The sequence below is a fragment of the Adiantum capillus-veneris genome, chromosome 18 (assembly GCF_014529385.1).
Source record: "Adiantum capillus-veneris isolate H3 chromosome 18, ASM1452938v2, whole genome shotgun sequence".
Lineage (NCBI taxonomy): Eukaryota > Viridiplantae > Streptophyta > Polypodiopsida > Polypodiales > Pteridaceae > Adiantum > Adiantum capillus-veneris.
In genome coordinates, this window is record NC_140948.1 from 17902965 (window position 1) to 17916436 (window position 13472).

General features: G+C 40.1%; 1 protein-coding gene across 7 annotated transcripts in view; it reads left to right on the top strand.

Annotated features, from left to right (window-relative positions):
- The window catches only part of LOC147435296 (polyamine oxidase 7-like), a 195447-nt gene extending 185534 nt beyond the window's left edge, over nt 1-9913 (top strand). For 2 of the 7 annotated variants that reach the window (XM_086488375.1, XM_086488370.1), the window contains one exon: nt 6485-7016. In XM_086488375.1, the coding sequence (XP_086344501.1) occupies nt 6485-6492 (8 nt within the window). In that variant the 3' untranslated portion in view covers nt 6493-7016. Of the gene's footprint in view, nt 1-6020; nt 6459-6484; nt 7017-9494 lie in introns of those variants that run through there. The other 5 variants (XM_086488376.1, XM_086488377.1, XM_086488368.1 and 2 more) reach the window with 4 other exon arrangements.
- Nucleotides 9914-13472: the final 3559 nt, after the last annotated feature.

Sequence of the window (13472 nt, forward strand, 5' to 3'; positions counted from 1 at the left end):
TCCCTTCCGTAAGTAAAAGGAACCTTGAGCATAGTTCGGAGTACTCATCTTGAGCAAAGTTTAACATTCACTTCCGCTGCACCTTACATTCGCATCAAAGCTTTGACAGTGTTCGGTATCACTCAAGGAAAGAACCACATAATATTTATAATATTATTTTTTTTTGCTTGTTGCGGTCGCACGTAACCCAAGTCCTCTTGGGCGTGTCGATCCTAATCATGTTTTTGAAGAGTGACAGGAAACCCAAGAAAGAAGGGCTTGTCCAACCTCCCCTTGTGCCTCTTTTCACTCATTGAGAGCGGACCATGCACTTAGCGGCCGACCAATCGACATGAGGTGGGAAAAAGCAACCTTGGTGTTGTTGGGGTATAGGCGTCTGTGCCTTGCCCGATCGCCCAGAGTCTGGGCGCCCACTGACTTGTATACCTTATACATAGCATAAGTGTATAGGGGGTTGCTCACTCTTTGAGTCTCCCCACCCATATCTGTGTGTCGTGTGTCTCCTTCTCCTACTTGAGATTCAGAGACATAGAGACGCTCTATTGAATGGGCAAAGACAGAGACAGTCCCAGAGACGCATCTCAGATTTCTTCAGTCTGAGTACCACAGAGTCAGAGGGGACACCACCACCAGAGAGCTCGGTTCCCACCCATACACACATCAGCGGTACTCTCATTGATCGAGCTACAGAGTTAGGGAGATCGAGACGACTGCAACTGAGGAGGGGAGCCACGCAGCACCGGCGGAGATTGCGGCAGAGGATCCACAGGATTATAGCACGACGCCCAGAATGTCAATCGGGATAGGCTTCATGCTACTGCTATATTGTATCATGGTGACACTTATCCCCACTTTGTACCTTTATGGTGATACCATTGCTCAGCCTACCAGCCACCCATAGGAGTCGGTAGCACTCCTATCAGTTCTTTGTTTGTAGTTTTCTTGTTTGTACCCAGACTTGGTACTAGACTCATCATTGTAATCAATTGGTCTCATAGGTCATTTTGGCCTCTTGTAGACGTTAATATATGATTTCATTTCATTTCCCTCTCTCACTCTCCGTTTGTGGTGCTCCCCGATCCCCTTCAATTGGTATCAGAGCTATCGTGACCGCGGAGAGCACGACGGCTTTGAGAGCTTCGAGACGATAGCTCGCTCGCTCTCGACGGTAGAGAGATTAAGAAAGCTTGGAAGCTTTGTGAGAATGCAATGGGAGCTTGTGAGCTCAGTTGAGAGTGATGTATGCTCTTGTGGAAGCTCAAAAAAGAGTGTGGAAGATTGCGTGTAAGTGAAGGTGCTGCCCTAAAACTGTGTGCGCAGCAGCACAATTTTCAGATTCATTTTTCTCCTTTTAGAATGCAGATCTGAGAATTCTGTCCGCGAAGCCCATCCGCTTCGACGTGGTCTACAACTTTGCAGAAGAAACTTTTTGCAAATTCCTCACCGTTTTGCTGATATTCAGCTCAGACTGACTGTATACAGAAATTCCATATTTTCTGTTGTCGCATTGTGTGCGAGTTTGATGCACTTTTGGAAGCACGGGAGATGCTTGAAGTTGAGTGGATAAATTCTGAGCTGAAGATGCAATTGCAGCTTGTGTTAATCTTGTGGTTTGAGGGTTTTTTGGTAGACTTGGGCAACGAAGTACGGAGGCGTTTACACACCACCGAAGCGGTCTCTTGAGAGACGCAGTTTTTTGGAGCACACAGGTGAAACTTCTTTCACTGGTTTACACAGGATACTTTGGCAGTGATTTTGTGCTTGGATTCATGGTCTTTGCGGATGGTTTGCATATGGTTATGGCACATGGTTGATGCCCATTATATATGCATTTTGGCGAGCACTTTCAAGTGCCGGTAAGCTCTCTTGAGAGCATTGTTTTCGCATTGATCAAGTTTCCGGATTACAAATCTTTTGGCGCTTGCTTATGCGCGGTCACTCCGTTGATGTACGTTGAGTGCGGATTGCCATTGTATGTGAAAATGTGGAACCATTTTGGCATTTCTACTCATTGGCATTGAGTAGTGTTATGGTTTATGGTAGAGATTATACTTGAGTTTTTTGCTCAGTTTTGAGGGGAAATTTTGTCGGATTTTTCCCAGATTCTCGCCATAGTTTATGATCGAGTGTTTACTCTCACTTTGACAGGTTTTGTCAGTTTGGACACAGTTTTGTGTTTTTTGTATCCACTCTCGCAAGAGTGAGGAGTTGTATATCTTTCTTTGCTTGAGACAATGGTTTGCTCTCGGGTGGGAGAGTCTTGTGATCTCGAGCATTGTTTGCCATAGTTTTGCAGAGCTTATGCATGTATGTTGAGTGTAGTTTGATGCGCATTGATTGCTCATTGTATTGAGCTTGCAGGACAATGGTTATTTTGTGTTGATAGCCATTGTGCGTCGAAACTCTGGCGAAATTTTCCCAGGAGTTTTATGCGTATCATTTATGTGATCTGGGTAGAGATTGCGGATTGCACTCAGCATTTGTGTACGGTGTTCTCTGCAGGTGGGAGATTTGTGCGTGTGTATGCATCGATACCGCACAGTGTGGGCTTGGTGATTAGCTCACAGATTGCAGTGTGATACTAGAGCATGCGAGGCTTGTATTGACATTGCGGAAGCTCTATTTTGGAGTGTGTCTCACAGGTTTTACATTGTGTTTCTGGCCATATTTGTAGACAGTTTCCAGGTGTTGTTGGTGAGGTGGTTTTGCTTTCTAGTTTGCTACATTGTGCTCATGGCAGAGAGAGGTGATCGATCAGATTGTGACCTCTCACAGATGCGCATGTTTGATGGGTCAGACTTTGCGGCATGGAGAGAGTGTATGCTTGATGCATTGACACAGCGAGGGTTGCATCGACCATTGAGTGGTGATGCAGGTAGACCTTCAAACATGTCTGACGATCAGTGGCAGGAGCTAGAGGAGATGGCACTATCTACGCTCTCTTTGTACCTTGCAGAATCTGTATATGCTCTTGTTATGTATGAGACTACTTCGAGAGCACTTTGGCGCAGATTACATGATATGTATGATAGATCTGAGTCATCACGGACTCGTGTGAGACATGTACATTCACGAGCACGCTGACAGGTGACATGTTGGTATTGTGGTCATTCTGGACACGTTAGACGGCGTTGTTTTCGTCGTATGCGACATCGTAGGAGACATGGCAGTCTCAGAGATGTATGTAGTGATGCCATGGACTCAGTTGCTTTGACAAATGAGGCAGATGTAGTGTCGGAGTATACTAGTGACGGGGATGTCACTTTTACCTCAAGCTATGCACGAGATGCTATACATGTGGATAGTGCACTCCCTTCGCAGTGGTTGCTAGACGCAGATGCTATGTTTCATGTCACGCCGCATCGTGCATGGTTTTGTAGCTATTCTAGCGGGATGCTTGGTAGTGTACGTTTGACCAATGGATCGGTGCATGCGATAGCAGGTGGAGGAGATGTGAGACTATCATTACCGAGTGGTGTATCTTACTTGTTACGACATGTGCGCTATGTACCAGATTTGACAGTGAGTTTGATCTCGATTGGTCAGCTTAGAGATTGTGGATGTCAGATTTCGCTACGAGAGCGAGATTTTGTGATGCATTTGGGTTCCTTAGTGATTGCGAGAGGTGCCAGGAGTGATACAGGTTACCCATTGCATGTGGATCACGCAAGAGACGATGTTGTCTCTGTGATCATGCAGCCAGGTAGAGAGCAAGAGAGCAGGCAGTCTCTTTTGCTTATGGGTTGCAGGATGCTTTGCATGGAGTGCAGAGCAGCGACCTTGTTGTGCAGGTTGCGTCTACGGATGCACAGGTAGAGCAGGACAGCTCTAGTGAGTCACAGCAGGATGAGTCATCAGAGGTGATGACAGAGATGACTCACATGGATGCTGAGATGTCGGATATTGTGGAGTCATTTCTTGATATGCTTATGCCAGAGCTTGATGCAGATTCAGGACAGATGGATACTCTTGGTACACATGTGATATGTGGTGGGCACGAGGAGTCACTCTAGAGCTCGGAGTCAGAGTGCCATGGTCTCTATGATAGGGGACAAGATTGCCATGAGTTGAGTTCTGAGTTGGAGGTGGCAGAGGTTGCCAGGGTTGCATCAACGTTCGGTGTCCTCATGTACGAGAAGCTGATCTCGAGGCCCGACATAGCAGCTGCAGTGGGAGCATTTGCAGCAGGGTTGATTAGTTGTTCGATGACTGATCTCGGCATAGAGCATAGGGGAGGTTTGCAGGTATTGGACCGATACTTGCAGGAGTGCATGAGCTCTTGTAGACTATTTGCAGAGCTTGGAGCTAGCTCTGTGTGGCTTCCGCAGCAGGATGTTTGTCTATCAGTAGAGCCGGATGCACTAGCTCATCGAGAGTCAGTGGGCATCGGTTGAGAGCGGTTTTCTCTCGCCTTTTGTAGTCTTTAGACTAGGTTCTCTTGCTTAAAGGCACAGTCGCCTTTAAGTGGGAGGTTGTTGGGGTATAGGCGTCTATGCCTTGCCTGGTCGCCCAGAGTTTGAGCGCCCACTGACTTGTATACCTTATACATAGCATAAGTGTATAGAGGGCTGCTCACTCTTTGAGTCTCCCCACCCATATCTGTGTGTCGTGTGTCTCCTTCTCTCTCTCTCTCTCACTCTCCGTCTGTGGTGCTCCCCGATCCCCTTCAGGTGTGAGCACAAGGCTGCCAAGGGGTGGGCGTGCGGAAAAGAGAAGAGCTCGGGTAAGAGAAGATCCTTCTCTAACACCAATGCAAGCTAAAGAAGAACCTCAAGAACCTCAAGACTCAATAACCCAAGAACCCAAGATCCGCACAAACCAAAGTTCCTCATGAACTTAAGAACCCAAGACTTAAGTGTATGGTCATCACCCGAAGCGGAATGGATGCATGGAGGTGGTGAGCATGGGAGTGGCGAAGAAGAATTTTCCCCACCGGGAGGTTTTTTCGACCCTCCCCCTTCCCCATCTACGCCCAAGATTGCACCAACTCCTATGGAGGCTTTCGACAAGATGATGATGGACAGGAAGTTAGAACGCGAAGCAAGAAAAGCAGAAATGGATCGTGAGCATCAAGAAAGAAAAGCAGAATTGGCTCGCGAGCGCAAAGAAAGCCGGTTAGCCTTTGAGCCTTTGAGCGTGAGCAAGCGCGCTTGGTGGCCGAACAGAGAGCCCAACACATGCAAGAGTTGTTCCGACTCTTTTCTAATGTGCAGGCACAAATTGCAAAGGATCAGGAGAAGGAGACTCTCTCAGTCTCTTCTTTTCCAAAGCACGACACACATGATTTGCATAATAATGATAAGAATGATGAATTGCTTAATAATGATAAGCATGATGATTTGCATTATCAAGATGTGATTATTCACGAGCATGATGCTTTGCATGATATAGATGTGATTATTCACGAGCATGACAATTCGCAGAATAATGATGTGATTGTTCACAAGAATGATGGTTTAGTTGATCCTTTGTCTAGTGAAGCTAACCTCATTGTAGATTCGATCAATCACGAAGAACCGATCTTGGCTCTCGAGTCGAGGTCCAAAGAACCCCCACAGGAAGTATTCTATGTTCGAGTGATTAGTCAGCACGCATTGTTCAAGTATTTCATTCGTGATGCTTTCCTGTATTTTAGTCACCGTCCTTATGTGATCCCTTTTCAGAGGCATGCTATATTGCACGATGAACACGATTCACTCATGAATGAGCACGGATGTATACGGATTACTCATGAAATGATGAAATGTTTGCATCCAAGGAATTCACATTCCATGTCTCTTCCTTCGCATGACACAGTATCTGAAAGAGCACAAGAAGGATTGAGCATAAAGCATCGGCATTTTCATTGTGATTTGCCACGGTTGATAGATTTAGATTAAAAAGACGAGTTTTGAATCAATTGTTTTTGTGTGTTTGATGAACGGTTTGGCACTCCGTCTCTATGTTCATCTACGTTGCATGTACAGTCTTTCAAGAAGACTAGACTTTTTCGGTATGTTCATGTTTTTGTGTTGGAAAAGGTACAGGAATTTTCATCCGCAGAGATTCTTGAAGAAAGTAGACGCGTGACTATAGACGAAGTTAAAGCATTGAAGGAGGCACATATGACTTTGTGTCGCTTTCGGCGCTGCCCAAAGAAGCAAGCATTGCAGACCTTTATGAAGTTCAAGTATCGCATGACCCACACATCAGAGTGGGCTGGCGAAGAGTCCTTTCCAGGATTCCAGACACTCTTGGCGATCTTCCTCGACGCTATACAGTTCGGTACTAGTACCTCACTTTGAAAAGGAGGGGATGTCACGTACACATCTACTCCAATGCTTAAGACCTTATGTAGGCCAAAAATAATGAAATAGAACACAATGAGTTTATTTTACTTTTGTCCTTACAAGCTTTTTTCTCAACCTATGACATGTTTGCAAAGGCCATGGTGAGACCTTACCTCATTTGTTTAGTAAAATACATTCTTCTCCCTCTTTTGCAGGAACGTGAGACTCTTCGCAACGTCTACTTGAACACTATAGATGCCCTTCAAGATGCTCTCATAACTCAATGCAAATTGTAATGGATACAACCAGATATCTATAGTGAGCTCAATAAAGCACCAATAAGTAAAAGATGTGACCTTAGTGGTGGTAGGAAGCACACGAAAACATATTCATGGGCGCTTGAAATGTTATGTTCACTCTTGGAAGGCTTGAGTTCACAATCTCTAGTGGCATGTTTATGAAAAGAAGCAGAAGAAATAATCAAGACCAAACCTACATATGTATTGTAATTTATTGACACACATTCGATCAACACAATGCACTTCCTCCCAGGTTGGCATCGATCAAAATAGACTCACAAATGTCCTTGGACCCTCAAGCTTGAGCTTGGTTGAAGGACTTTCCATAGACCTATTGTGTCAAAGTACCTACTTTTAGGTTGCCTAGTGAAGGACATTAAAGTCAAAAACCCACAATCCATGCACAAACCGGATTTTAATGCTTTAACTCTAAAATATATTCGAATCTCGTATTGTTCAATTAATCATGTCAAAGACTAAACCATAAGAGGAGCTACTACGAGTGTCAAGTTCACCAATAGCCCTAAATGAAGCACTAAGAGAGACATCACCTCAAATGGAAGACACATGGAAGAATTTGGCTCAAGTGATTCTCTCTCTCTCTCTCTCTCTCTCTCTCTCTCTCTCTCTCTCTCTCACACACACACACACACACACACACAAACATCTCTATCAAGATAGTTAATTGTTTTAGTACTTCCAATTTAGAAAGTCAAGAGACAAATAACATACTAAAATTTGAAAAAATTGATTCTCTCTCTCTCTCTCTCTCTCTCTCTCTCTCTCTCACACACACACACACACACACACACACACACACACACACCCACACACACACACACACAACGTCTCTATCAAGATAGTTAATTGTTTTAGTACTTCCAATTTAGAAAGTCAAGAGACAAATAACATACTAAAATTTGAAAAAAATGCAATACTCATGCATTGCCGTATTACATTATTGCACAACTGAATAAAGCAGTCATTGCACAATCCTTAGATAACTACAATAATGGTACCTCCTTAGGAAATTATCTTCAAAACTCCATGTTATGGTCATAGTCACCACTTCATTGAGTGTTTTTGTTTTACACATTGTCATCTCCCTTAATTTATTCACTTCATATGGTATTTGCACATAATCTTTCTCAAATTGTGCACTCATGGTTGTCATAAGCACTTTAAAGTTTTTACCTCATTGTTAGTCATTCTGGCATGCTGCAATGGTTTATTGATTTTCATATCCTCTTATCCCACATGTTTTCAAGGCTTCAAGCTCTCTTTGTATTTTTTGTATTACTTATGCAGCAACTTGTGCTCCTCTTTCTTCTTTAGCAAACACTTGGTAATGTTAGTTTACTATCACAAATAGTTTCTTATTTGATTTGGCCCAAAAGTTTCTCTCTATGCATCATAATGTCCTTCATTTTCCACAGTGTGATTGCAAATATATCAATCACTCACACCCAAGTCATCCTCTAACATAACCCTCATCTTTCTTTTTAAAGACACACCCTAGTCAATAGAACAATACTCTCTAAGTGCAACCTACAATAGCTGGTTGTGAGCACACCCATCTATTCCCAGAGTGCTTTAAACCATTCGCCCCTCCAATTTATATAGAGCTATACAGTACTTTGTCTTCTTCTTGAGTGACTTCTAATATAGCCACATTTCCTTGAGCTTTTGAAAATTGACCTTCCAAGTCCTCGATTGTAGCTTTCAAATTGTTAACCAACTACTCATCATGCTCTTCTTGGAAGCTTCCTCCTTAGCATCTTGAGATCCGCACTATACTTACCATTCTCCCTTTTAAGCACTCTATATTCCACATGTTTATGGTTTGCATATTCCTTCACAATCTTCACAGCCCTTTGTGATATTGTTCATCTAACATGAGCAACAAAACTCCCCACCTATAAAGCCTTTCCCAATTATTTTAAGGATCCTTAATTGGTTTGTTTTGTACTTTCCTCTCTTATCGGACTTTCTATTCCTCATGTTCAACCCTATTTTGATTGGAATATCACTAGCTGTAGAGGTCTACTTCTTTACCTTAAATGTACTCTTTAATGAGCCTAAATCATTTCAGCTAGTAATTGTAAACTTTCTAGATTTGCGGCTACAATTATACAACTTTTGGCGGCGGCGTTAAGGAATGAGCTAAACCTCTCTAAATGCCTAAGATTAATGGCAAATTAGTGACCATTTTTAGTTTCAACCTCTTTTTTTCCTCTATTGCAGTGTTTAGTTTGTTCAACTTCTTTTAGTCTACAAAGGGGTCACAACCTCAATTCTAGAACTTTTTGTGATGGTGGCATGGTGGATCAATGATGCAAGGAAAGATCCTATTTTTGTCGAGATGTCCCTTCTTTTCCTCGTTTGAAATATATATGTATGTATATATATATATATATATATATATATATATATATATATATATATATATATATATATATATATATATATATATATATATATATATATATATATATCCTCAATCTTTCATACAACAAATTCTCTCAATTTATATGCATGGTGTGCTTTGCTACATAACTCATTGCATAGTTCTTTTTGGTGAGATGCTCAAGTTTAACCCAGATACAAACTTTGTCGGAGTACTATATTATTTCTTTCATTTAGAAAGAGTCCATCTTTGTGGCAGGGTGATAGTTCTCATTCCCTTGGTCTAGTTTCAATTGTTTAGTCATTAAGTCATATGAAACTTTTCCCACTTCATTACTTTTTTGAGAGGTAGATGAAAGACATTTGAAATAAGCTTCTCTATGAGTCAACAAACCCTAAATATATTCCCATTTATGTTTTACATATGTGTCAATTGCAAGCTTCTTGTAAAGTTATTCAGCTAACATGTCTGAGTAGCCTTGCATAGTCCAATAACCCTTGTATATTCTATTTCACATAGCTCAATTCCCTACCGCATCGACATAAAGAAACTTTACCTCAATGGAGAAAAAGACGGAGGTGTACCTAGGTTGTCCTCCAAGTCAAGAAGATGAGTTGTTCCATGACTTGCATGTCACGTTTTGCTCCTCAAAAGCTTCCTTCACCAACGATAATAATAGTGAAGATGTATCGATTTCTACCTCCCAACTCACCATAGAAGAGCACACAAAGAGACTACACCTAAGCTACATGCTTGATAGAAAACTCTTGCACTCAAAATGTGTTTGAAAAAATTCTCCAACACACCAACTTTTTTTTATCCGTGAGGGCTTTGGCAATTGGAGCTCCACCATAATGTTCACTCCTAAACATGTGTGGCATAAAGAAAGTAACCCCAATGTATTACTTTTTAAGAAAACCATTGACGCTCTTTTACAATTTTCTTGGTCTCTTTCCTAATTTGTAATTGTAGATAAATCCTCTAAATATTGTAAAATAGTCCCAAGTAGTTCAAATTCAATTTTCTTGGTCTCTTGCCTAATTTTCTATGTAGTAAATCCTTGATTACCCTCTAAATATTTAATACTTAAATCTATATCCAAGCATGCCCTTCTCCTCCTTTGCAAGGCTTCAATCAAATAGGTTATGTGGAGTATGTCCTCCTCAAGTTTTAGTAACTCTTGTTTCTTGAAGTATAATAAATCATTCCCTGATAATTTGCTATGATTATTTGATAAGTTATGCTTCACTAAAATCATTAAATTAGGAATAAGAAACTCTACTAGCACAACACCTTCAAGACCACATATCACTCTAGATTTATTCATCCCTATACTCACTTTATAAGTAGCTCTATATGCCCAGAATAAGTAATCCAACTTCACATCCTAATGTGTTTTATTCTCAAACTTCAATATCTGTAAAATTTTCACCAAAGTTTATCGTATTATTAGCTTGTGGACAATACATAATTTTTCTTATGAATGATCATATGCATCTCAATTAACTCACTACTCACTTTGTTGATGAAGCATCCATCCTAATCTAAAAACGTTCCATTGGGCAACCAACGCTGGTGGTCATAAGGTTTCTATCGAGAAACTTTTCTACTATTTGCTTTGTTACCTTAGTACAACATCTTTCGCCTAGTTTGTAGAGGAGACAAATGTTGCTAAGATGTTTTTTATTTTGAGTGTACTTTGCAATTGGTTTATTGGACGCACAAAATCCAAACCCCACTTTTCAAAAGCTCCAATAGTAAAGTGGATTGTAGAGGTATCAGTTTTGCATCCAATGGCGTTTCTCTCTTTGGCATAAACATTTCTTTACAAATATGCATTATTATACATCAATGGCCACCAAAGTCCAGCTTGAATTTTCTTTTGTAGCCACATAACTTTACAAAGTCATATGCAGTCTTATACATCGATGGCCACCAAAATCAAGCTTGTAACTCCAAAAAATGTCCATTTTGAGTCTTTTACATGAGCTCCAGCAAAAACAACCTTATGTCCAAACTTAGATACACATCTTGTAACGCGTAGGATATATACTCCAAATTCCCCGTCAATCAAGACTCTTGGAAAAAATATTTCCTATGATAATAATGATTATAGGGATTTTATAGTCAACATCTACAAGCGATAATTTTGGAAACTCAAGATGATCCAATTCAACTTGCTCTTGATTTTGCCCGCCTTGACCAAGAATCTTATCCCACAACTTCCTTGTGAACCCAAGTACCAGCTTTAGGATCTACTTAATGGATATAGAAACACGTGCATCAAATAAAAGTACAAAAACTTCATTTGATAGTATGGATGATACTAAATTTTCCCCAAAAGTTTGAGAATAGCTTTTAGGACTATTGTCACTAGAGAGTAAACTAGAAACACAATTTTGAGATAAACTATTGCTTCTATTTTTTGGTTAGCTAATGGATAAGTCCTTAGCCCTATGCCCATTAAAGGATAGAAGAAAAAGTGTTGCTATATTTCTTTTCCATATGCTTCAGAGATTTGCTTTTAATCACACAATAAAATTCTATTTTTTGTTTTAATTTTTGAGAGTTTGTCTTCATACTAGTGGCGAGGGAGAGATTCTCATTATCTATGAATGATTCTAATTCTCATTGAAAACTAACCACAAGAGAGAACTTTTGTAGTCTTTCCAAGTTTGTGGTTTGGTTTATTGGGGTAATAAGGTAGCCCACCACACCTAACTTGAGTTGCAAAGATGCATGGAAACTACGGTAAGATTGAGATGTTCGAGAGCCTCTCTTGTTTTTAAAATCACTTTTAATTTGTTGAATGAAACTCAAAGGTCGTCTTCATACACATGTGCACCCGACTTTATCAAATGGCAAGGAGTGACATGCAATCCATGTTTTGACTGGTAGTCTTACTATGAATTTGGAGAGACTTTTACCTCTTGAGAAAAAAAAATTGATTTAGAAGGATCAATTAAAACGTGGAGGATCAATTAAAACTTCTCGGCTTCATCACTCAAAGGTTTCTTAAGTATTCACTTTCAAGCAAAGTGCAAACTCTAAGAAAAGTGGGCACAAATTATGCACCTTCACATGACATGAAGGAGCTATAAATTATTTGAGGAACCTACATTTATGCATGCTTATAATGCTCTTTTAGGGTTCATATTAGGCTGGACATAAACATCAAAAGTGGCTAACTACTAAAAATTAATTACAAGAAATGTTTTTTTAGGCAATAATTCAATCTTTAATATTATCCTTGGCATTCTATACAAGATTTCAAAAAACCATAGGAAGATATCCCACAAAAAATATTGCCAATTAAGAATTAGTTATTGCTACACTAGTCTTTCACAGGAAAATTGAGCAAAAATTTGGTATCTTCAATCACTCTACTAGCATAATGGGATTGAATGTTCTCGTGTGTCCTACGACCACACAAAATGGTAGGCATACAATAGGTGGGAGCAAAATTTTAGCCTTATACTGATGGACACTACCATTTGCTTTAGGTTTTAGCTTGTTATCTAGTTTCTACCAATGAACTTTTTTAGATGAAAAACCACATTAAGACCAAGTTCGCTCCTTGGTAATACCATCATCTTTAGTTTGTATAGCATCGAAAAAAAATTAGAACTGTGCATTTCATCAAGTGAAACAAGCTATTTCTCATCACGTGTAAAATCGATCAATTCTAAGCAACTCGACGCATAAGAGGCATGTTGAAACCTAAACAAGTACAAGAACAAACAAGTGCATCCAAATTAATATCACATAAACTTTTCACTAGCCACTATGACATGCTTTCATAGAGCCTATCTATTTTAGCCTGTTCCCCATCAAGTTCACCACGTGTTATCCATATTAGGTTGATTTGTGACATCATTTGAAAATTGCATTGGGCACTTTCTTGCCTTATAATGGCCTACCTATTATTAGCCACCACTTGTAAAAAGGGGGAACAAAGTACTGTACATATCTTAAGAGTGACCATCTCTCTCATTGTACATGACCACAACATGATGCACAACATTCTCCACAAAAGCCACATCTCAACTATTCAAGATACACATAGATTGTGGATGAAAGCACCTAAAGCCCTTTACTTTTGGACTAGCATCACCCAAAACACATTTCACAATCTTACCATTCAATTTTTGGTAAGACTTTATAGTACATAATGATATCATCAAACAAGACTCATTGTAAACCCTATGTTTAACAAAGGTCTATCCATCATTTTGTTAAATGTATTCAATGCATTAGTGAGTCTAAAAGGCATCACTATATATTCATATAGACCAAAAGTGGTTCTAAATGTAGTGAAGAATATTTTCTAGCACTAGTCAAATATGGCTAAACCCTATGTTTAACAAAGGTCTATCCATCATTTGGTTAAATGTATTCAATGCATTAGTGAGTCTAAAAGGCATCACTATATATTCATATAGACCAAAAGTGGTTCTAAATGTAGTGAAGAATATTTCCTAGCACTAGTCAAATATG